This window comes from Epinephelus lanceolatus, chromosome 16 (genome assembly GCF_041903045.1).
Source record: "Epinephelus lanceolatus isolate andai-2023 chromosome 16, ASM4190304v1, whole genome shotgun sequence".
NCBI classification, from domain to species: domain Eukaryota; kingdom Metazoa; phylum Chordata; class Actinopteri; order Perciformes; family Serranidae; genus Epinephelus; species Epinephelus lanceolatus.
The window spans coordinates 16,736,612-16,761,947 of NC_135749.1; the positions used below are offsets into that span (position 1 = coordinate 16,736,612).

Below are 25,336 nucleotides of genomic sequence, written 5' to 3' on the forward strand. Positions count from 1 at the left end.
TTTTTTTTTTTTCGGCTCTGTGGGCACCACAAGCCGAGAAAAGGCAAACATCTCTACGCACTCAACATCTCACATCAAACCAATCTCAATAAACTGCACTGCAGGTAATAGGAAAAATATGCATTTTTGATTTCCAGGTTAACTGTCCCTTTAAACTAATGACATCAGAAGGTTGCTAAAGTTGTTGCTAAGCGACACACAAGCAGCTCTCACCAGTATGAGCGGTAACTGTAGTATCACTAAAAAATTTTATTGTCTCATTAACACTAGAGTTTGAATTAGTAACATTAATGATGAAACAGCAGTTCAGACACTACGACGATGTACTTTTACTCAAGCATGCTACGGTTTTGAGGCTGATTTTTACCTCCATTCCACTCCATAATTTTGTGGGAAATACTCTGCTTTTTACTCTGTTACATTCATTTGACAGCTAGTCCTATTGCTGTTACCTAGGAGATTCACATTTTACACACTAAACCTATGATTAGATTATAAAATAAGACATATGGTTATAGTATGCAACCCAACAGAACATAACATTGTTAAAATGTGCTCCCCGGCTATATCAAAATGCAGCTTACATGTTTATGGATCAGCTTTCAAATAATATGTAAAACTGGCAGGGAGCCTCTGAACACCTTTAAGAACATTTTGGTGACAGTACATACTTTGATTTAAATTTCTTTTGAAAGCAGGACTTCTACTTGTAATAGAGTATTCATTATGGTTTATAATTTTAAAATAGAGTAAAAGTAAAGAGAGATATAACATTACATGCTGTCACAGCTTATAACTTGTAAAGAGTATGGGTTTTAGTTGGCTGTGATTTTAAATTCAGCACAGAAAATAATATCTGTATTTAAATAAAATGCTGTTATTTTGTATCAGTACAAAAGGTCTGACAGACAGCTGTTGCTCTGCACCCTCTTCCTCTCTGTCTGTCATGTCGCCTTGTTGACAGTGCGTGTTCCCTTCCACCATACAGTGGAATGTCACAGCAAACACATTTCCTCCGGCCATGTCTGAGTCTATTTAGTCAGCCTGTTGACAAACTGTACACAATATGCAGCCAGTAAACTCCCCCCATCTGCTTTCTTTCTCTCTCACTCTCTCTGTCTGTCTGGCACACAAGCTGCAGATGTACAATGTTTGCTCTATTATAGCAAGTTTCCCCCGTGAGGATGTGGAATGAGCATGGGGTCCCTTCCCGTCAGCTCTGATACCGCCAGCCTTTACGCTGTTTCCTTATTTGGATGAGGAATTTTGAAACAGCGCATTTTTGTACATTTTGTTTCAGTGGCTTTAGAACCTCTCCTACACTCTTTTCTGATTTTCTCAGTCTGGTTTCTTTCTTTCCCCTCCAACACATCCTCCCCTCCCCTCCCCTCCCCACCATCCCTTCCTCCCCTCTCCCCGCCTCCCCTCCCTTTCACTCCCTGTCGAATTGTGTCCTTGACTGAACTCTCTAGCACACAGTCCCAGACAGCCTGGGCAAAGCCCAATACTCAGGGAGGCTCTAAAACACACACAAAAACAGACACACACCTCCCGTGATCCCTTAAAGAAGCAGTATGCTATAGACAAGATTACCAATGGCAAGAACAGAATGTGTATTTAAATATTTTGCACCTCAGATACATACATGATATGTAACAGACAGATATACAATTTTTTCATCACAAAAACCACCAAACAACACAAGACCACAGAAAAAAGAAGGGAGAGAGTGAAAGAAAGAATGAGACCCCGCCAAGACTTTGGTGTCTGGGGAGCTTAACTCCTTTTGACCCCACAGGCACGCACACACTCTCGACTCACACGAACATAAATGCACACATACACACAAGTACATGCATCACTGCAGTCACGCAAACACGCCCTGCTCTGTCTCACATTCACAAACAGAAAACAAGAGTCTCTTTGGGGCCATTGTGTGATTTCAATGTCTCTTTCCCTTGTAGTTAAAACAGCAAAACACAGGATGTTGGGTCTCCATGCTGCAGTCCTCTCCCGCCCCCCCAGGAGCAGAGACACCATGGCAGAACGCTGAGGACGGCATGTTGATGACAGACCCTCAGAGAGAAGAGGGGGCCTCTGGCTTGGAGCTGGAGTCGTATGTACAGATGCTGGTATTTCAAGAGCAGAAACTGGTTTAGTCCACTTTTCTCTTATGGGACACAACACAAGGAGTGCACAGAGCGGGACATTTGCTAGGCTCATGGTATTTTAAAAAGTAGATTTTGGGCTCAGATGCGTTTCAGGCTGGGGCACAAGACAGAAATGCAGGTCAGTGGAGGTTGAGTGCAGAACACAGTTGCTGGTTTAGCAGAGGAGGGGAGGTTGAGAGAACAGAGGAAAGAAACAGAGCGAGAGTAGTGTGATCATCCATATTGTAGATGTACAGAACAGGACCAGAAAGATTTGGCGAGATACAGACTTCTGGGAAACGGAGTCCATCACAGCAGGATTTGAAGGGGTGAGGAAATCGGTTTGTCTCTGTCCATCAGCGTCTGGTATTCATCTGTCAGCTCCTCTTGGCCTTTCCCTCATTCCAGCATAGAGTGTGAGTGGGTGTACACATGTATGATTTTATGTGTCCATGTTTAGGTAGTGAATTCATCTGCACATGCGTGTGTGTGTGTGTGTGTGTGTGTGTGTGTGTGCATGCTTGGGTGTTTAAATTGCAGTTGATCTTGATTGTCAATGCTGGAGAATTAAAGCTTTACTGTCCAAAGCTGGCAGCTAAATTCTCACCCTTCATTTCACAGTCTCTCACAAAGAAGTCTCCTTAACAAAACAAGAACAAAAAAAAGAAAAAAGGTTTGCAAATCTGTAAAAGCTTGGATTGAATGCACCTGAAAAAGAAACAGAGGGAGAGGGGGAGAGAAAGAGATGAGGAGAGATAAATTAATGTAAGATTATGATGTTTTTGACAGTGGTAAAAAAGAAAGCATACTATGAATTGAAGATTGGCGCTATTTTACAAGTCTTTATAAACATGCTTTCCTCTTTAAAGTCCAGTGTGTAGGATTTAGGGGCATCTATATCTGTATATACTATATCTACATACACATTGGGTCTTTTCATGAAGCCCACCATGTTGCTCTACAGTAGCCCAAAACGAACAAATCAAACACTGGCTCTAGATAGGGTCATTCATGTTTTCGCGTCAGCCACTGTAGTTCTCCCACACACTTGAAAGTTCTGCAACCTCACCATTAGATCCCACTAAATCCTACACAGTGGACCTTTAATTGAAACCATCATTTAATTGTTTGATTTGGTGTTAAAAGGTAGGTTATGTGGTAAGTAAGGTGTAAGTAAGGTGTGCACTGTTGCAGCTGTACTCCATTGCTATTGATTAACATATCATTTTATTACATATTCACCCCAAAATCAAAAATACCAGGCTGTTCTCATGCACTGTTTGTATGTATACCTATGGAAAGTAATGCACCAAATTTTGAATATATCCCAAGTAATCATGAGCCAATAATTTGTGTATTTGGGAACGTATTTCCGTACTTCCCACACATTTGGGAAGCCTGCAATCACGTGATAACTGTGCTGACAGGAGTAAAGAGGGAAGAGGTCCGCATTGGGAGGCAGGTTCAGGTGGTGTATGGGTCATAAAACACAGGACTTTCCAACACACCTTCTCCAGCAAACTGATGTTTGCAACTGTGTGAAACCAAGTGAACTTAAGGTTATTTTAAGGAACATTTTCACTATGTTTCTTTTCCCAGCCCTAACCTACATAACTTTGCTTGCCTAAACCCAATACATAACTTTACGTTAGGAATGTAATGTCATTCTTGGGGTGCTAATTCGTAAGATATCATACAAACTGTTGTATGAGGATGTGTTGAGTTGGCAAGTGTTGGAGATATCGGCCATAAAGATGTCTGCCTGCCCTCAAATATAATGGAACAACATGGCACTCTGCGTGTGGTGATCAAGGCACCAAAAAAACAACACATTTGAATAACTCAACAACAATGTCTCTTTCCAGAAATCATGACCCGGTTACTCAAGATAATTCACAGACCTTGTTGTGAGCGGTTTCATGTTGGAACAATTTTCTCTCTACACCCTCCAACCGGATCATCACACAGAGGAGAGTGGGCATCGACTGCTCTCGTTCATGAGTAGATGCACGGTGATAAAGTTGGTGAGTGTAGTTCGGTAGAATCAAGGAGCAATCTCCAGGGCTGAAAAATGAAGCCAACCCAAAAATGCCTAAAACTGTAGTTCTTTTAACCACCACTGTAGGCTGGCTCCAGAAACCAGTCAATCCCCATAGACGCCAATGTTAAAATTCCAAGCTTTACAGCAATTACCCTCTAATTTCCCCCTTCATGACAACTGTACGGGGTTGAATTGTTATATAAGCCAACCATTAGCACTGTATTAAGGCTTAAAGTTAGGTAAAATGAAGGGCGGGGTTGCTTTGAGTGACAGGTTGTCTGCCAATAGTAGCTTCGGCTTCTTAGTGAGAAGCTCCTCCACAGCTCCAATCTCTCATCCAAATATGGCCACTACTGTCTCCAAAAAAACCTGAGATGGTGACGACCAAAATGCCAAAATCAAGGTTTCAAAACAGGAGTCCACACACCAGTGGGTGACATCACATTAAATATGTCCATTAGGGTAGACACTAGACAGAAAATAGTTCTTACATGAAACTGCTCACAACACGGTCTGTGGATTATCTTGAGGAACCAGGTCATGATTTGTGGAAAGATACATTGCTGTTGAATTTTTCAGATGTACCACAAGCTGAGTGCCATCTAGTTCCATTGAATTGGAGAGAAGGCAGACATCTCTACGGCCAATATCTCCAACACTCTGCAACTCACACCAAAAAAACCTAGATTGACTAACAGCACTACAGGTAAGAAGACAAATATATATTTTTTATTTGGGGTGAACTGTTCCTATGTACTTTCACTTGAACATGTTTTGACACACAAGATACTATAAGACACATCCTAATCCACCTTCAACTTCCATTATTAGATAAACAAAAAGTTGCAAACATGGACCTGGAGAGTACATTGGAGTCTAGCAAAAGCAATTAATTAACTGTTTTATTAACTAGACATTTCTATATGCCAGATAGATAAGGCTGTTTTGTGAAACTGACACCAAATTGCACTGTAAATGTTTATCCTATCAACTTTTCATTTACTAAATACAATTACTAATAGTGCTTCATCATCCAATTAAGTATCTAATGATGATGAGCTTTACAATTTGGTGTAGCTGTCATTCATTTGTGAAGTCTTTCTTTCTCCTCATTTTTATAGTCCAGTTGATATTAATTAAAGGTATACAATGCAGGAATTGTCAACCACTGTTTGTTAACAGTATCGGCAGCAAAAGTGAAAGCCAACCGCTCGGTGTTTTTCCTCATAATATTGTGTTTTTTTGGCGCTGTGTCCGCAGTTTCCTCTTAGATGCATGCTGCTTACAGTCTGGCACCTGGTTGCTACTTTTTTGTAAAGTCTAGACCTCACCTGCACGCTGCTTTTGGCTGGGGGCTAAATGCCCAGGAACATCCTGAACACAGCAAAATAAGGAGAAAATAAAAAAACACAGGCAGACGTCTGGGTCTCTGCAGATAACTGCACCGCCACACACTTCTAGTGGGTCATCAGTGATGACTTACAGTGATTGCTTTTGTATGAGTCAATACATTTTTAAGGAAAATCCTGCATAGTATACCTTTAATGAACTGATTTCAAAACAAAAATATGGTCATCCTCAGTAATCAGACACTCCTCTGGAAATTTCTAGTTCTAGTGGTAGTTTTCAGATGGCCTTACTGTTTGTACGAAGGGTAATTAACCTCACCTGCTGTTACAGGCTGGTGACGCTGAAGCTGTCATCATTGGCTGTGTCCAGGAGCTGGCACAGCACCCCACCTCCCTGAGCTGCTTGGGAGGGGTAGCGGTGTCCCATGCTCTGGTAGGATTGGTGGGACAAGGAGAAACCACCAGTGTCCTCCTGATGGGGCGAGGAGTCCAGGGGAGGTTTGGGGTATGGGGAATGAGGCAATGGGCCTTGGCGGAGGCCTGTGCTCATAGCGTGGGGGGTCAGATCCCGTTTGTGGGGTGGCACGGTCGAGGGAGGGCTGCACTCCTCATAAAGCACAGGTGTTGAGTGGGAGTGGAGGCTGGTGCTGGGGTTGGAGTGTGTGTGGGCGGGTAGGTGAGAGTTAGGGTTGGTGTGTGTATTGTGGTGGGGCTGGTTGCTGGTGTGGGGGTTTGAGTGGGAGAGGGGGCTGCTCTGGAGGAGTGAGGTGGCATGGGTGTTGGTGTGTGAGCTCAGGTTAGCGTGATGGTGTGTGTCATGGGGAGTTGGGTTCATGTGCGTGTTTGCATTCGGGCTAGCGAGCGCATTACCGTGTGAACTTCCATGGGGACTTGTGTGCGGGTTGCTGTGTGTGTGCACGGCTGTATTTGAGTGTGTGCTGTGAGAATGCGGGCTGGGGCTGCCGCTATGTGATGTCTGTCCGTACCAATAGGGGGAGCTGCAGTAGCTGGGAGAGTCATACTGCGAGAACTGTGGGTCTTTTGGAGGCTGGCGATGTGAGGGGCTTAGTGCAGTGGCGCAGTGGGGTGTCACCCGTGGTGAGGGAGAGCAAGAGGGTGAGAATGTTCTGGAGGGGACAGGGTGGTAAGACTGGGGCGGAGGAGGGGTGGGCTTGGGAGGGTAAGGAGGAGATGAAACACTGGGTGAGAGGGAAGAGGAGGACTCTCCAGGGTATAAGGCTGGGTATCGCTCCTCAGAAGAGGGCGTGGAGGGGTGGGCCGAATAAGGGGAGGGGTACTCACAGGGGTCCTGGAGGTAGGTGGAAGATGGTGCAGGATTGGGAGTGGCGAGGGGAGAGAGGCTACTACTATCTCCACTGTAATAGTCCAGTCCCTCCTGGAACAGCCCAGCTCCTTCTGGACCTCCAGCAGTCACTGCGCCTCCCGCCCCAGATGTAGATGCAGCTTTGCCCCTACCTTTGGCTCCTGATGGCCGCTCTCTCTGACATGGAGACAAGCCCCCTCTACCTCCTCTGGACCCTCTACCCCGTCCTCCAATCCCTCCCCGCTTAGGTCCAGGAGTAGGTGTTGGGGAGGGACTGGATGGGGAATCAGAGTGTAAACCAGAGCCCCCTTCTTTTTCTGATTGTGGTTCAGTCCGTTTCCTTCGACCGCGGCCGGGTTTGCTGGTCCCCCCGCCCTGAAAGAGGACGTTCTGGCTCCAGTTATACGAGGGCCCCGAGGCACTCTCATGCCAATCCATCATCAGCTTCTCCAGACTAGACAGACTGGATTGACCCCCCTCTCCACCAACAGAGACAGTCTCACTCAGTTTGTACGAGCCACATGTGGAGTTCGGTCCGCTACCAGTGGCTGCAGAGCCAAGATGTGAAGAGTCAGAGGAGGATTCTGATAGACTTTCAGGAAAAGGTTGTCGCTTGGCCTTCTGGGGGGTGTAGTTTGAGATATCCAAGATGTCTTTGGACTCGTTAGAGCCGTATTCACTGTAGCCGTGATACTGAGGCCCAAAGCTGTCTGACCATCCACCATAACCTTGTCTGAAAAAGAAACATAGCAACACAAATAATTAAACACATAAACACGCTTGAGGAGTATGTGTGAAATTCTTCGTCCGGTTGCATTTTTTTTTTTTTTGTACACGGTATGATAACCGTCAGTTTCCATACCACCATGGTACACGGTTTCACCCTATACTGCTGCAACCCTAAATACAGGTTCTTACTATAGATTCCTAGCTGGATAAACACAGTGCGTGCTTTTGCCCTGAGTTAAAAGTATAGTCTACATTTCTAATCCAATACGCTTTTTGTCAAGTTCAGTGAATATCTGCTAGGTGTCTGCTAGTTGTCTATTCTGTGCGTATGCTGTAAAAATCCAGTGTTCATACACAGCGGTGGCTTTGTAGATGGGAAACAAACAAAGTGGCTTGGACCAAGGTACATAACACAGGACAAAGGAAAGGCCATTTATTTATTAAGACTAAGTTTGAGAAATGATGACATCATCTCCACAATTCGCACATGTCTATTGTTGCTTTGTGTAATGAGCATGCGCTATAAACAACAAGAACAACGATGGACTATGGGTTTGCTAACGTCTTGTCAGCACTGCTTGGTCTAATGACTACTTTCCACTTAAACTTAGTGCTACTGCACCAATTCATGGACGAACAGAGGAATTTGCTGCACCCAATGTTTTTGCTCCACCTTAGCGTCAACAGTTTAATGTCCACCAGAATCTATAGTTTTGAATCGGGCCTGGTCAAACCAGCAGATGATGGGACACTTTACAGAGCATCACTCATATGTTTGAGTGAGCTCCTTTATCCTTAACTTTAAAAGGAATCAGTGGTGACAAGATCTCCAGTAGGTGTTTTGAAAAAGGTAACATTAACCTGTGCACTTTACTACCTTTTTGATGAGGTATTATTGAAGAGAGTAAACGCCAGCAAGCAATTATAGTCGTTTTTGCATTGTAGTGTGGACAGGGATATTTTGTAAAACATCAAAAAAACATCTGTTTTCAGAAATAACTATATGTGTAGACAGGGCCTGAAGAAGCACTGATGGGAGCGGTGTATTTGTTTGGGTGTTGAGTTCAAATATCAACAATCTTTCTCCAGAATCGCTGACTCCACTTTAACTAATGTCAGGGATTGACTTTTAATTAGCACATGGTGGACATGATAAAACTGAAAATGACAAGCTGGGGTGAATCAACCATATTAGGTCATTCTTAGATCTTTAATTCTAATGTGGTGAGACTTCTATTCGTTAAAAGGCCATTCAGAAATTTCTTCAAATTCATTTTGTTACTTCTTGAATTGTTTTTATGATGACAGGTCACACAACTGATTTACCTGTAGGTCCACTGACTGGAGTTGAACTGTTTGTAACCTTCTGGAGAGGAGGAGGAGCTGAAGGGGCTACTTTTGGCCACAGACATGAACCCTCCTCCAGGTGATATGGGCCCTGTTGACTCCCCGCGCACCATGGAGGAATGACCTGCTGCAGGATATCCACCATAGCCTCGCTTGCCTGCTGCCTGGTAGCTAGAATAACCCATTTGACCCACAGTGGTGGCCTTGCCACTGCTGTGTCCAGATCCATATGCAAAGCTGCAGTCTGAGGATCTCTGTGGCACTGCAGGAGAGGAGGAGGAGTAGCCGGAGGAGTAGTGGCCAAAAGAGGCAGGATGGGGGGAGCTAGGAGAGTGTGAGAGAGATGGAGGAGTGGATTTCGGATAAGTAGAAGTGGTGGGGGATGTTTGGGCCAGGCTGCCATAGCTGTATGGAGGCCTGGCTGAAGAGCAGTGTGACTGGGCTGAACCCTCCCCTCCAGAACTTGCACTCTTGGAGTTCCACTTGGGGAATGCAGGCGACCAGCTGTGACTTGTAGCTGGACTGGATGGCTCATAACCAGGGGTGGATGAAGCTTTTCGGGTCTCTGACTGGGAGGAGGAGATGTCCAACAGGTCTGATGAATCATCTGAATCAAGGAGTGACCGGAAATATCCGGCAAACAGTCCTTGTGAGTCCTCCCCAGCTGGCCCAACAACTCTGCTCCCTCCTGGACTGCTGTAGGCACCTCCCCTTCCAACTTCACAGGAGGAAAAGCCCCCCCTTGGAGATCCACAGAGCTGATACCCACCCAAACCTTTCTCCTTGTCCATACCCCCCTCCCCCCAGCCACCTGCCCCATTGGGCCAGTCCTGCCCCATGGACACCCCCTCCCCTTTAAATGCACCATTTTTTCTCACACGTCTCCTCTTGACAATTTTCTCTCCCCCAGGCTCAGTTCCTACCATACCCCCTCCCCTACCAACCCCACCTCCACCCGAACCCTTTCCCCTTTTCCTGGGTAATCCATGCTCAGACATGGGGCTCGGTTTCCGCTTCTTGCCAATGGATTCAAAGAAGTCACTAAAGGTGCTCTTATTGCGCTCACTGCCCCCAATCCCCCCTGCTCCTCCTCCACCTCTTCCAGCGCCCCCTCCTCTGCCACCTCGAGGGCGTCTGTATCCAGTGAGCCGGTGGAGGAGGGTGGATATTCCAGGGTTTTCCATGGGGGTATGGAAGGTTTCTGGCTCACTGGGTGTCCAGCAGCGTGGGGGAGAGCAACGGCCAGTGGCAGGGGGCTGGCGGTTTAAAAAGGCCAGTTTGGACAGAACATCCCCATACTCTGTTTTCACATCGTTAGTGTCATTAACATACGATGGATAAGGGGAAGGGAGTTTAGTCCGCCGCCGTCTCTGGGGCTTCTTGGGCTGGTCTCCATTACCACCAGCATTACCAGCATTTGGAAGCTCTCCCGGTACTCCTGGTAGAGCCTGTTTAGGTGGTCGTCCCCTCCTGCGTTTGAGAATAACAGGCAGTTCTCCAGGAGGGAACATCACCATAACACTCTTCCCATTGTTCTTCATTCGGAGAAGTGCGGTAGGCTCTCGAACTGCCTCTGGGCCCTCCGGTCCGCCATCATTGCCTTTTTCAGGCCCTGTAACTGTCTCCATATTAGAAATCTTGTAGCTCTTCTGTCTGCGGCTAAGGCTGACGGGAATGCGAGCCACCTTGACAACAATCTTCCTCACCTGTAAAGCGGAGACAAGCATGAAACATATTATTTTTTTAAATATCTGTTTCGTACATGGTTTGAAATTGTGTGTAATGTCAAGGAGTGACTACACTGATACGTCACTATTGATTAACTTACACCTACAAAACGCCCACGTCTCCGGTTATTGGGAGGAGTAACCCCCAACTCTGCAACAGGTTCCTGCTTCACAGTTAGAGGTGCAGCGATGGTGGATGTGTTTGCAAATGGGAGAAGAGGAGAACTACGATTCGCCATGGACTGGGCTGCCTGACGCTGTTTCACACTTTTAGGAGCTGCTTTAGTGACGGATTTCGGTCCAGGCCTAGACCTGGATTTAGGTCCAGGTTTATGCCCAAGTCTGGGCCCAGGTTTAGGTATAGCTTTTGGAGCAGGTTTGGGTACAGTCAGGGCAAGAGTGATGTCTGTGGGGCAGGGAACTGTGGGGAGAACAGCCTCCACAGATGGATGCTCTTGTTTCTCCCCAAGAGTCACCTCCTCCTCTTTAACCCTCCAGATTTTCTCCTCCAATACTTCAATCTCCTCCTCTCCTGCCCTCTCCCTCCCCGCTCTCTTCTCCCCATCCTCTAAGCTGCGGCGGAGGCGGGAGGATTTGCGCAGGTGACAGGGGAAGCGGGGACGTCCAGAGCTGCGGAGTGCATACTTCTTCTCTGCCTCCACAGGAAGAGGAGAGGAGCCCGGGTTTGGGTTTGGACCAATAGGGACTGGACAAAAGGTTGTGGGATTGTCTGTCTCTGCAGTGAGGACTGGGGCTGCCTGCTGATTGGTGGAGGCCGGATGATTGCCAAGTGCCAAAGACAGGGGTTGAGGTGAAGTTGTGTGTATGGCCTCTGGTGTGAGAGTTCTGGAGAGTTCTTGCCCTACAGAACCTGTATGTGTGTTGATATCCATGTGTCTACAATCATCCAAGTGTGCATGTGAAACACCCTGTGCATGCACATCTGGGTCTATGTGCGTTTGCATGTTTCTAAGTGTCTCTGCAAATGTATGCGTCTCAACGGTTGTGTGAGTCTCCGTCTGCCTGCGCCGACAGGTGCTGTGCCCCAGCCTTCTCTGTAGATGCAGGCCGTTGGCCAGGGCGGAGGGAGAGGAGGCAGGAAAGTGGTCGGAGGTCACCGATGCCAGTCCATCGTTAGAGGGATCCTGGGACCCCTCCTCGAGCCCGAGCTCCCTGGTCCAGAGCTCAGGCCCTGCCAGCCCCTCCAGCCCCCCAACACACGCTTTTTCCTCCACCTGAGTCCCACCACAGCCCACTGGAGCCCCAGTTTGGCCTGAATGCAGGTGATCTGACAAGCCACTCATTCAGTGGATGGTCTTGCTGGTACTGAGGGAGGAAAGATGTTTTCTGCTGTATGAAAATGAGTGTTTCTTCGTTGCAGCTGTCTGACAACAGGCAAGAAGATTCAATGACCTGAGGACAGAAATAAAAACAATACTGTGAAAAAATATTGTAATATGTAATTAAAAAAAGTAATATCATCAACTGGATAAAAAGTCGACAAATAATTTCCTTGTTGCATTTCAGACATTTAATATAAACTATAGGCATCAAATATATACAAATCGAACATTTGCAGCACAGATAAAATTGTGGTCGAGTGATAGAATTTTTGGCAATGGGCCACACACCTAATTCGTAACACACTCTAATTTATTAACTGTGCCACCCACACAGCAGCATTACAACATCAGATTACATTTACCATTCATTCCTGGCTCAATCAGTTGCTTTTACCGAATGGTTGTTGCGCTGATTCTGATTTTGATTCTGAGTTGAGCCTCACTCTGTCTGCCTGACTGGCTCTGTTCTGCAGGGGATCATTGGGTCATCAATACTGCAGTGGAGAGCTCACATACTTCTCTCTCTCCCCTCTGCTCCTGTCTTTTGCCCATGGTTGCTGGAGTGAGAGACGGAGAGACAGACAGACAGACAGACAGACAGAGGAAGGGACAGGGAGTTGAAGAAGGTGGGAGTGGGAAAAAAAGGAAAAAGTAAGGAGTGAGGAGGAGGGTGGAGCAGAGAGAAAAAGAGAATAAGAGATTAGTACATGATGTCACAGCATGCATCAGACCAGACTAGAATCAGTATTTTGGTGAGGGCTGCACCATCTCACATCAGACGCTATTATTTTGGAGGATGACTTGCAATATACATCTTTGAACTCTAATTGTAGTTACTGTTTCATTTCGATGTGCACCAGCAGATTGCAGACGGCCAGCACCACTGTATCTATTTTCAATGTGCGTACTAAAACACACTGAGAATCATCACGAGATGATGAAGACCAGACTCATAAAATCGTGTGGGATTGTGAGAGTTGTGCCACATTTTTCAGTCTCACCATATTTGAGTGAGTAGATGCACATGTTGTAAGAAAAAAATCCAGAAATTATAATGAGCAATTGTGTCGTGGTGAAAAACACCCATAGTCACACTGCATGCCACATTTTGCCAAAACTATTGAAATGCATTACAAAGCACTAGACTTGGAGGGTGCAACAAGAATGAGAATGTGTGAATAATCGCAGCCACCAGGGGGAAGCAGAGAGGTGATGAATAGAGGTGTTGAGGGGATGGAGAGATGAAGGTGACAGAAAGACAGGAACGATAGAGGGATTATAGAAACCCAGAGCGGAGGAGAAATGGAAGTACAGACTGCCAGACACACAAGTCTTATGAAATCTGGACCACACGTGCTTTCAGACTCGCACGTGACTTCACGCATGCACACATTCAAACACAAATACAAGCATGCGTGCCACACTTGCACGCATATACACGCACGGCTGGCTCCAACACTGTACCACATACAACAAAATCCTGTCCATCCCCAGATCTCTCTGCCTCCCTCTCCAACATATGGCTCTGATTAGGAGGGAGGGAGAAGGACAGAGTGTGAGAGAGAGAAAGAAAGAGGGGGACAAGAAGGGAAACGGGTGGAATAAGTGCACGAATGGGTGAGAAAGTACAAAAGGGGGGGGGGGGGGGGGGGAGAAGTGCAGGGGGGCCAAAGCCATGATTGAGACAGGGAGAGGATGGTAAGTGGAGGAGTAGACACAGGCAGACAGATTTTAGAGAAGGAAAAGGAGGGAGGAAAAAGTTGAAGGAGGCGAGAGGAGGAAACAGTCGAGGGAGAGAAGGAGGAGGAGTGTGAGAGTTTTGCTGTTGCAGAGTTTAAGGCTGCACACATGGAGCAGACCAACCTCAACGTTCTGCTGCTCTGAGGAATGACACAACTGGGACTGACACACATGGAGATGAACACACACACACTACACATACTTTCTTTAACCCCCTCACCCACTCTCTCTCGTGCCCAGCGCTGTCTCCCTGCCTCTCTTCTCTCCCATTCTCACTTTCTCTCTCGTCTAATTAACAGCACTCCTTAATTAAAGCTCCATCTGACCGGTGTATGAGAGAAGGAGAAGAACACATGCTTTAATTAAACATTGCTGCACATGTGCTTACGCGTACATGCACACACTGTCACTCACAGGCGCACAAAGACACATGCAAATGTGCCCCCACGGCTTCATCCTCCCACACACTCACACATCAATTTGCACATAAAGACATACATGTCACACACACACACACACGCACGCACGCATACATATATAGTCATGCATGATCACACACAAAACAAAGACACACATGCAAATATCCTTCTACTGTGCTCGGCGGGGGGCATTCTGACAGAGCTTAGGTGCCAGCCAATCAAACGCTCCCACTCTGATTCATTGTTTAAGCAAACACTCCTGGCATCCATCAGCTGCCATTCCGATATATTCACCGTCATACGTAGCAAATGCATTTTGGTGCATTTTACTGTGAATGGCTCTGGGGCTTTGGAACACACAGTTGCGTAGTATTGTCTCTGTGAAAACTGCCGATGGTGTGCACTGCTCCCACATGATGATCTGTTGAATCTGTTTCACAGGGAGCAGCTCTTCTATGACTATTGTTTGAAAATGTTTGATGTTGTATATTTCTCATCTGCGCGTAAAAGTTTTTGGTGCTGCTGTGTACTTACAGGAGAGGCAACAACAACACAACACACCACAGAGCGTATGTGCGCACACGCTGGTGTGAGAAATCAGAGAGGAGAACTTGTCATTTTCCAGTTTGGGCAGTTGCCCTGTTGTGCATAGTCTGAGAGGAACAATCATTCTGTACATGGTAGCTGTACAGCATATCTATTCTCTTCCCATCTATCTCACTGCCACAAAGGCTTGCAGACTCACAGGCCTGCCAGCAGCAACCCTCAATGAGGAACTAGACCCTGCGTGTGTGTGAGAGCATGGATGTGTTGGGGCTTGCACGCATGTGTGTGTGTGTGTGTGTGTGTCTACGCGTGTGCGCGTGTATGAGTGTGTCTTCCTGGGTGTGTTTGTAAAAGCACTCACTGAGCTCTAACGGGTGTGCAGTTGTTGCTAAGAGACAGGCAGCAGCACCGAAACAGCATGGGGGGGTGTAAGGGAGGGGGACATGGAGGGGAGAGAGAAAGAGAGAGAGGTAGTGAGAGAGAGAGAGGAGGTGAGGGGAGGAGGGGGGGGAGGAGGGGGGAGCTCCACAGAGAGGTTTAGACAGATAAGAGGAAGAGGGGATAAAACAGAGAGAGGGAGAGAGATGGAGAAAGTGTATGCGAGGCCAGGAGAGAAAAAGAGGTTGGGAGGGGGGGAGTCCACAGAGACTGAGTGACACCGTGCAGAAACTCAGCTACCATCAGCCTCTCGTTCCTCCACACCACCTCAACCCTGATGCAACCTCCACCTGCAGCTCCCACAGCCTCAAACATACGTACGACGCACGACAATGCACAACTTTTCCTGCAAAAAACAACAGAGAGAAACATAAAGCAAAGAACACAAAACTGACAACTTGATGACTAAACTGTTCTCAAGTCTTCCATGAGGTGTTTTCGGTGGAGAACGGTGTGGAGACAAGTGTCAGGTTGTATTCTAGATCATAAACGTCTGTCTGGCTTTGTCGGTGAAACATTACACATGACATAACATTACACAGCAGCACCTTAAAGTGTCCAGTAAACTGTAAAGACCCACTGTGTGGAGTTACTGATATCATGAATAGAGTTGGGGACGTCTACAGAATCCATAACATGATGGCCACGGTGAAACATGATGGATGACGTTGTTGTTGGAGGGCGGGGCTATTTCACACAATGTTTCTGTAATCTGTAAATTATTAAAAACTTACTCAGGGCGCAGCTTTGTCACTGCCAGAACATGTGATATATATACACTGGTAATTAAAAAAAATGTGTGAACAGATATTGATCTGACGGTGGAAAGTGTTCATGATGGCGGCGACAAATGTGGTGGCTAAGAAAGGTACCACTTCGCCATCTTGCAACCTAAATCCATCTAGTAATAACTTTTCAAAGCATCCAGTGAATGCCATTGGCGCCACCGCAAACCCACATCCCTGCAGGGGTTACAGTTCAATATACCGCCAATCTAATTTTCGGAAAGCTGTCATGGATAAAGAACACCACCATATGTAAACTTCTTTATACAATCAAAAAAGTGGGATCTGCATTTGTATTTAACACACTCCCTGATTTCTCTGAGGCTACTGGCATTCGGTCTGTCAGCAATATTTTGGGTTGATCCGGTGTTGACAGCAGATATCTGAGCCAAGACTTCTTCTGTGCACCAGTCATTTCAGCTAATCCAAAACAGATATCTGCATATGAATTCAGATAAATTTTGAAAAAGCTAATATAGAGCTAACTCGTCGTCAGATGATAGCAAATGGGTTCTGAGACTGCATTTTAGCCAATGTGTTCCGCCTCTCGACATGGACTTATAAGCCGTTCCACCATGATTGGTCAGGGTTACTTGGAGTACAAAGGGACTACAATGAAAACACTTTACATACTAAAAACTTGTACGGTTTTATACATATATCTGTTTATAGAGGTCATATTTATAAAGATCACAGTCCCCATAACATCCGATATTATAGCACCACTTTTTGTGCAATGTGTGCAAAGACATTAACATTTATCAGTAAAAAGATAATGAAATAAAAGTGCCTGCAGGATTATTTAGCTAAACAAATTATTTTTTGAGAATCAATACAGTTTCACAAAACCCAACGCCATGATACTCAAGTGTATCAATATTTTGTTACTCGCCTAGTCATCAAATCAAATACTTATCCATGAATTATAGGCCTCTGAGTGTGGATCTATATACATTAAATTAATAAATGGAAATGTATTTCTAATGCATACTGATGTGATGAAAGAGCAGAAAAATTACAGAGCACAAACTAAACAGCACCTAGACATCATCTTAAACTGATACTGCAAGTTGACATGTTGCATTTAAAAGCTCTATCTTTGTTCCCACTGTGGAAATAAAGTTTTCAGTATTTACTCAGTGTTCAGCCAAAAAGTGCAAAGTTTTCAAATTCAACCAAATGAAAAAAAAAAGAACAGCAAAATTGAAGTTATAAGGTCTCGCCTTGACTGCAGTGCATCGTAGCCCGACAGGCAGTAACACTGAACAGCCAGAATTTAAGCACATCCAAACTCAACAGACCTGGTTTTTTGAGAGCTTGAGGTGTGTGTAAGTGTGCCAAAGGGGGTGAGGAATGTTATACACACATATATCGCACCACTGGGGCCGACATGCTTGCACACAAATTACCAACAGCAACCCTCAAAAACAGAGCTGAACTTTGGGCTTTGGTGGGCTACAGCTCCGCACACACTCACGTCAGTCAAACTGAGACAGTCCAACTAACACACTTACATACAGACCCGTACCCCCCCCCCCCCACCCACACACTCACTCTCCTTCACTCTGACCTCTCTTCTCTTCCTAACCCACTCACATCCCACCCGTCCTGCTTCCCCCTCCCTCCAAAAAAAAAAAAAAGAAACACCACCACCTCCCCAGCTGCAGGAAATTCCTAATGATCTCCATCATCAGTGTGCGTGCTGTATCTCCTGCCAAGAGCCAGCATGTGCACGCACACGCAACAAACACGCACGCAAAGCATATAAATGAACAGAGAGCAACACATAAACCATATGTGCAGACAAACAATAAAGGCAGACAGACGTTTAGACAGACAGACACACATCTAACGTAAACAGACTTCACACAGACCAGATACAGTGGCGGCTCAGCCAAGGATGCACACTGGGGACTGGAGAAGTAGCTCGAAACACTAGTCAACACAGAACCAGGACCCCCCACCCCCATCTGACTGTCTCACTATCTGACTGTCTCTCTCCTGTTGTTTCTGCAGGAACCTACATGCTGTAGTTATTTTAAGACTATAGAGGACTGTATTACCCCTTCCTCTTCCTCCTTCAGCCCCCCTCCTCACTTCTCTTCCTCACTGTTCCCACTCTCATCTCTTTAGCACCCCCTCACACACAAACACCTCCCGCCCCCAGTTTCTCTCCCACAACACACGCTCCCACTCCCCAACACCCCTCCCTCATCTTCAACTCAGCCTGACACTCTCTCCTCTCTCTCTCTCTCCTGCAGGCAGTTTCCTGGCGCTGCTGATGGCCGCCCCTCAGTCAGGTCATGTGACCAACCGCGCCAGCTGGGAACAGCTAGGAGTGTGCACATGTGCGCACTCAAAAACACATACGGGATTACACACAAACAAGGATGCGTCTGGAAACACACACAAGCACATGCAAATACAGGGAGATGAAACCAACCACATAGGTGCAAAAACACAGGAACGCTCCCACTTACAGTTCACACAGGTGCACACACACACTGAGCTGACATGCACACACAAGTGGGGAGAAACACACAAGATGCACACTCACACTGACGCACACTCCACGTAGTCACGCTGGCGAGAACTCTCACAGACGCACTTCAAAAACCACACATACCGACACACATAAGCACAGTCACGCATATCCACCTCACACACAGAGGACACACAAACCAGATGCTTGGACCCCGACACACACTCAGACCTTGAGGCCAGTGTTTTGGAGAGGGGCCTCTGTGCTGCGGCCCTGACTTCCTGACTCCTCCTTCCTCCCTCCGTACTCCTGTTCCACAGTTGCTGTGGGAGACGCTGCTGCAGCGCCCGTTGCCAAGGAGAAGGCTGCTGGCTGTTTGAACAACAATGGCCGCCTTGTGAACATTCCAACTGTAGGTACTGACAGCTCATCAGCCACAGCCTCAACATACACACCGCTCAAGAAGCGCACACATGCTGCTCACAATACACACTGACGCTACACCAATGTACCTCTCGGATTCTTGGCCTGGAGCCTGAGCGAGGTAACACTCTCACACACAAACACCATCAGGCATGCACACAAACACACATCTGTGCACGCTCTAAGAAATTATGACTTCTGCTGAGAGGATAAGAAACCCTTCCTTCCCTGTGTCTACCTGCATCTCTCGACCATCTCTCTCTCTCTCTCTCTCTCTCACACACACACACACACACACACACACACACACACACACTCAGTGCGCAGTACATTCATCCATCTTCCCCCTTCTCCCCGACTACTCTCTGTCTTTCTCTCTTATCTCTTTCTCTCTCCTCCCCCTCCACAGCCTCCTGCTTTCACTCTCTCACTCGCTCCTCACTTGCTCATCCCTGCCTCTCTCTCCCTTTCTGTCTCAGGAAGTGTGTTCTCACGCACACACTATCATCCTGGCACACACACACACATGCGGAGGACACACGTTCACACACACACACACACACACACACACACACACACAGTGAGAGAAGCACACACAATCTCTTTCTCTCCTGGAAGGTAGCGAATCTTTTTCGTCCCTTGGGGGCATACACTTCCTCAGAGAAAGAGGGAAAAGGGAAAGAAGAAAGAGAACTAGAAACAAGGGTGGAACGGGCAAGAGAGGAAGAGAAGGGAGGAGGAGGAGGAGGGAGAGAAGATAGGAAGGGAAGAGGGTGAAAACTATATTCACGGCGGGGATTTATAGACAGACCCCTCAGTGCTCTGATTATCTGTTCATATTGATGGGACGACATTGAAGCCACGCTGGTGGAACGTTGAGACGCTGCTGAAGCCAAATTGGGTAGAGTAAGGAGGGGGGGGGGGGGGGGGTCGGGGGTGTTGAGGAGAATCACTAACAAGTCTCTGCTTATCCTCTGACTCACTGTTTTTAACACACATACCCAGACACATGTACGCACACTCACACGCCGCTAAAAACTCTGACACACTGACGCACGAGCATAAGATATCAGACACCCTGTACATGTGTAAGTATGTTGATCCGCAGATAGGTGTGTGTGTGTGTGTGAGCCTCCGTGTGTGTGTGTGTGTGTGAGAGACAGCGAGTATGAGTTGTGTGCCAGACAGACACACCGAGAGATGCTTTTGTGCGTGTTTGTGTGTCTGCGTGTTTTCCCCATCTCTCGCTCCTCTTTAATAATTGAGCTGATTCTGTCCAGCTTGTTAGGGAGGTACACAGCAGCTTCACACTCTGTCTTTCTCTCCTTCTCATCCTCTCACGCGCTCCATCTCTCCCTCCTCGTCCTTCCATCTCGCCGCTCTCCCTTCATTTATCACTCCTCTCCCTCCCTGACCCCTCCGTCCTCTCTCTCTCTCGATCCCTTCCCCCAGCTCTCCTCTCCCTCGTTCTCCCCGCAAATCCCTCCTGTTCTTTGACCTCTCCCTCGCCTCTTGCAGCTTCACCCCCCGCCACCAACCCCCCACCCCGCTGCCCTCCATCATCCCTCTCCTCTTGTCTCCCTCCCTCCATCCTCTGGAGGTGAGAGGTCGGAGCTTCCTCTCCACTGTCAGACTCAAACCGGCTGCAACCAGCCCTGTGGGGGGGAGGGATGGTGCGAGGGAGACAAGGAGTATGAGGAGGTAGGTAAGGAGGGACATATAGGAAAGGTGGGAGGGAAGGAGAGAGGGAAGTGGAGGAAGAGACTAAAGGACGAATGTATGGGGAGGAGGGGGGCAGAGGGGTTAAAAAAGGAAAGGAGGCGAGAGAAAAGAAAAGGGGAGATGTCTCCTATTGAGTCAGTGCCTTTGGCGCGGAGGAGCCGTTTTATGAATGTATCGTGTGGGAGGTGACAGAATGGAGCATACAAACACTGCTTACACTAATGCTAAATGGTTGCTGTGTGTGTGGGTGCATCTGTGTGTATTTGCCTGAGTGTGTGTGTGTGTGTGTGTGTGTGTGGGAGGTGAACCACGTTTACCTGCCTGTGGCGAAAGCTATTTCACTTCAGGTGACGATTAGATTAATAGGAGTCGTAAAAGACAGGACCCTTCACTCCAAGGACAAAGTAATGACTAATTATTTTTAGCCGGTAGCTCGTCGCATAGTGGAAAATATTAAACATTGTGAAATATTCCTGAAATGTCCAATTACTCAATATTAAAAATAAGAGGTCTTATAGGATATCAAGATGTTTTGAACAACAGACAGTGAAGCCCGTGCAGCACAGTGTAACATCTCTGATTTGGAAACAACAGCAGAGGAAACGTTATTATAATTTGCATCTAAATATTACGCTTAAAGCCATCTTGTGATAGCTCTAAGCCATCTGAATATAGCTCTAAGCTCCAACCAATCAGATTTTGTCACTATAAAGATTGTTTATGTGAATCTGTGCCCTAAAATAAATTCCTCGTGTAATTTGGGAGGCATTTCAAGAGCTGAGTAATAATGGCCTGACTCATTCACAACACTGGTGTAATTTCCCTTTTGCTAAATGACAGTGATACAGTGTATCTGTTGTGCAGAGTTCAAAGGGGAGTGTCAGAATGATCTTCAGCTGACTTTCACAGAACATCTGCAACTAAAAAAAACAACAAAGCTCTTTGTTGCATTTGACAAATCTTGCGCACAGCTAGAAGCCAAATTCCTCAAATGAGATGCTTTGTAGTTGTAAGGAGAAGCCTGAGATTGTTTCTGGAGAATTAGCGTTTGAACAGACTCAATCTCTGGTAGGGTATCCTGTCTGATTTAGATTACTGACTGAGCCATTATCTGGTGGCAATGTTTGTACGGTCTGTAACTTAAAGGAAGACGTCATCCACAAAATGACCGTGGGTATATCAATCAGTCATGTGTGTTACCTTGAATTCATGAGAAAAACATATTCTCGCATGCCTCCAGGAAACACGGCTAACATATTGATTTACTGATTGATTGGGGACCACTTTAACAGCAGCAACACTTTATGAAAACATCAATTTACAAACTCTCACACAACTTGTGCAGTTGAATCCAAGTCTCATTTATCCAATGGTATGCTCAGTGCCTCCCAAACACATGGCTAAAATCTTGGCTTTGGCTAAAGACTCCAATACTTAAATACACATGTTTGAGAAGTGGTGAGCACACGACATGATGAATGAGACTTGGATTATAGAGCACAAATTGTGTGAGAGTTTGTAAACAGGTGATTTGGTATTGTTTTGCTATTTTAAAGTGGTCCTGCATCAATTAATTAATCAATATGTTGGCCGTTTTTCATGGAGTCTTGTGAGAAACACAAAGTTTTCTTCACGAATTTAAGCGTGACTGATTGATATATGATACAAATGGTCATTTTGTGGGTGAAGCATTCCTTTGAGGTGAAATGATAAATTATAAGACCACTGGTTTTGTGTCTTTAGCTAATCTACTTCGTGTCTAGACCTGATGCATCAATAAACTGAGCCACTGTTCACCCATTCAACAGGTTGCACCATCCTGAGCGTGACGCCAAACTTCCCAAAACACCAGGAAATCAGTGGAAGTTAATAAACACACTGCACCCATCACTGCTTCATGTGTCTTGGTGTTTGTGAGCATACATGAAATATGTGTGTCCATCCTGTCTTTTCCATCTCCATGACGACCTCCATATCAAGAGGACATCTGACTACAGCAACCTCACATGCTGATAGGCAGAGAGAGGAAACAGGTGATTGGTTGAGCTGTTGGCTGTCATATCGGCAGGGTGTATCCTTGTGACACTGCAACATACACACACACACACACACACACGTGCACACCAACACACACAGGCTTGTCACTGCCATCAACCCACACGCCTACGAACTGCAGCAAGGCACAAACAAAAGGTACTTCCACAGCACACACACACACACACACACACACACACACACACACACATACACACACACAGACTTGGAAGTACATGCATGCTTACACACACGCGCGCGCGCGCGCGCACACACACGCACACAGCTTTGAGACGAGATGTGGTGTGTTAGGTGCGCTGACCCTGCCAATGAGGACAGGAGGAACATCAACGGAGCTACAAGGCCGTTGCTATGACAACTAGCCCCGCTCACACAGGTAGGAAGCACAATAGGCCTAAGCTGTTATATGTTCACATTTTCTGTTTGTCACACACACACACACACACACACACACACACACACAGGGCCTTGCACTCAAGACAGGTCTGACAGACAGCGGCTGCATGCCAAGGTAAGGCCGTTTCCTTTTCATTCCAGCATTCAGAGGTTTGAAATTATTCATTATGTCCAAGTGGACCTGCCAATAAGAGAACTCACTCTTCAACCAGCGACTGAGGGAGTGAGACTGGCTGAGTGTGAGACACACAGACTTACAGACAGACAGACAGACAGACAGAGCATCACTCTGCATACTAACGGCACCTGCACTAGGGCAGCCCATGCACGTCTCTGAGGGGCCCTTAAATAACAAACTGTCACTGCCCAGACATCGACATTGACTTCTCCCCTCCTCTCCTCTCCTCGCCTTCAGTTTCCTATGCACTCTTTCTTCCCTTTGTCACCCCCCACCCCCACCCACCCTCACACAGACAAGAGCTGATAATCACCACCATGAGTACGCCGCACACCAGCCCTGTTGCCACTGCAGGATGTGCTGCCGCTGCTGCTGTGTCCTGCCTAACTGCCCTGACAACTCAGGGGGGCTGCCGGGATGGAAACCCCGGGCCTGGACGGATGCTCACCGGGACTCCTGGTCCCTGCTGTTTATATGTAGAGCAAACATCTGTCCATCATCAGGAGCTGGGCTCACAGTCAAACCTCTGGTATGTGTCAGAGGGGTGAATTCAGTGTAAGAAAAGTCACCCACAGAGGGACAGTCCACGGAGACAGCAAATAAACAAGACAAGTGTGTGTGCCTCCAGTGTGACAGTACCTTGGGAGTGTGTCCTGTTGTCCTGCCTACACTGTCTACACAGTCAGTGATAATGAGTCTAATAAGTGAGAAATACTCAGAAAAAAACAGGTGGGGGTTCACAGGGTTCACTGCGCGCACATTCAACCACATTACGTATGTGTGCGTGTGTTAGTGTAGCTATGTGTGTATGTTAGAACATCATCTTTAAAGACCCCACCACACACGCTGCATGCCCACAGTAAAGCCCAGATGACCCAGCAGCACGAGCAGTATGAATGCAGAGCGGCACCGATCAGGTTAATGTACAAAACTCTAAAGGAGACGTAGCCAGAGGTGCGCAGCACAACTGGCTGAGTGGACAGTAAGCCAATTTTTGGTGTTGTGTACACAAGACGCTGCACGCGCACTCACCAAGGGAGAGAGAGAGAGAGAGAGTCTGGGGGCTCGCGCTGGCTGCTGGAGCTGTTGCGGTGTCAACGCTGGCTGGCGGGGCTGAGGGCTCGCGCGGCTGTCGGTGACGGTGCTTCGCTCCTCTCCGCTCCCGGGTCACGGAGCCGTTGCCTTGGCGGCTGCAGCCGTCAGAGCGCAGCATGTCCCCTTCATTTGGGCTCCCAGCGTCGGAGGGAGATAGCCCTCCCACATCAGTGTAAACGTTGTCTGCTCCTGCCGTCGCGCGCCACCGTCTCGTGCGGCTCAATGGAAAAACCGCTCCTCTGGCTCACATCAATATCTGCACCCACAAAGACGGGAAAGCAAACACACAAAAGAATGGAAAAATAAAAAAGGGTGAGCAGGGACGTTGGTTCACTGCCTTGTCCCGAATTAAGGTGTTGACATTACCGCGCGTGAGCCCTGTGCTCCGGTTTTGGTGACAGGCACGGGACTCCCCGGTATGCGGGAGGCAAAAATCGACCGTGCGCCCGTGCGTCTCTGCCTCTGCAATTCCAGCTCTCTGTCTCTCGTGCGCCCCAGTCTCCGCTGTGCCTCTCCAACGTGCCTGACTGTCAAAGCCATCCGGGCACCCGTAGCTGGCCTCACTTTACACCTGTGGAACTATGGGAACAGTAGTTTACTGGAGACTGGAGGAGAGCGAGCGTGAATGAGGGAAACAGGGAGGAAAGCGAGACACAGACATGAGTGGGAGTGGGAGGAATTTCGAGGATTGTTAATAGTTACCGGTGCCAGGGATGGTAATAAAACTAAGGTTATAATATGATGTTTAATAATAAAATCTAAAACTACAAATTATCTGGTCAAACATTTGGCCTGCTGTAAAGAAAATTCTATAATATTGGTCACATAACTATAGTGGATTGACTTAAAGCCAAATTTTTTCTTTTTTCTTAGCAACATATAATTTTTGTATTAATTTTGTATATGTTACAGGCAGTAAAATACAAAAATATGCCATTTAACTTGAAGTACAAAACACATAGGCTAATGTAAAAATATTTCCTCACACAAGCCTTAAAAGTTAGAAAAAGGAAAATACTGACACAAATAATACAAATATAGAGGCAG

General features: G+C 46.8%; 1 protein-coding gene across 4 annotated transcripts; it reads right to left on the reverse strand.

The window, feature by feature from the left end:
- Positions 1 to 1,592: 1,592 nt before the first annotated feature.
- On the reverse strand, positions 1,593 to 24,849 carry ahdc1 (AT hook, DNA binding motif, containing 1). Of its 4 annotated transcripts, XM_033637721.2 has the most exons (7): positions 24,656 to 24,849; positions 24,227 to 24,545; positions 12,373 to 12,567; positions 10,769 to 12,080; positions 8,920 to 10,646; positions 5,860 to 7,597; positions 1,593 to 2,858 (listed from the first exon to the last, which is right to left on the reverse strand). In XM_033637721.2, exons 4-6 carry the CDS (start codon positions 11,969 to 11,971, stop codon positions 5,866 to 5,868), a joined length of 4,662 nt encoding a protein of 1,553 aa, XP_033493612.1. In that variant the 5' UTR covers positions 11,972 to 12,080; positions 12,373 to 12,567; positions 24,227 to 24,545; positions 24,656 to 24,849; the 3' UTR covers positions 1,593 to 2,858; positions 5,860 to 5,865. The 4 variants fall into 4 exon arrangements, with proteins under 4 accessions (XP_033493612.1, XP_033493611.1, XP_033493610.1 ...); XM_033637720.2 differs by having other exon boundaries at positions 12,405 to 12,567; positions 24,227 to 24,849; XM_033637719.2 differs by having other exon boundaries at positions 24,227 to 24,849.
- Between the last annotated feature and the right edge of the window lie 487 nt (positions 24,850 to 25,336).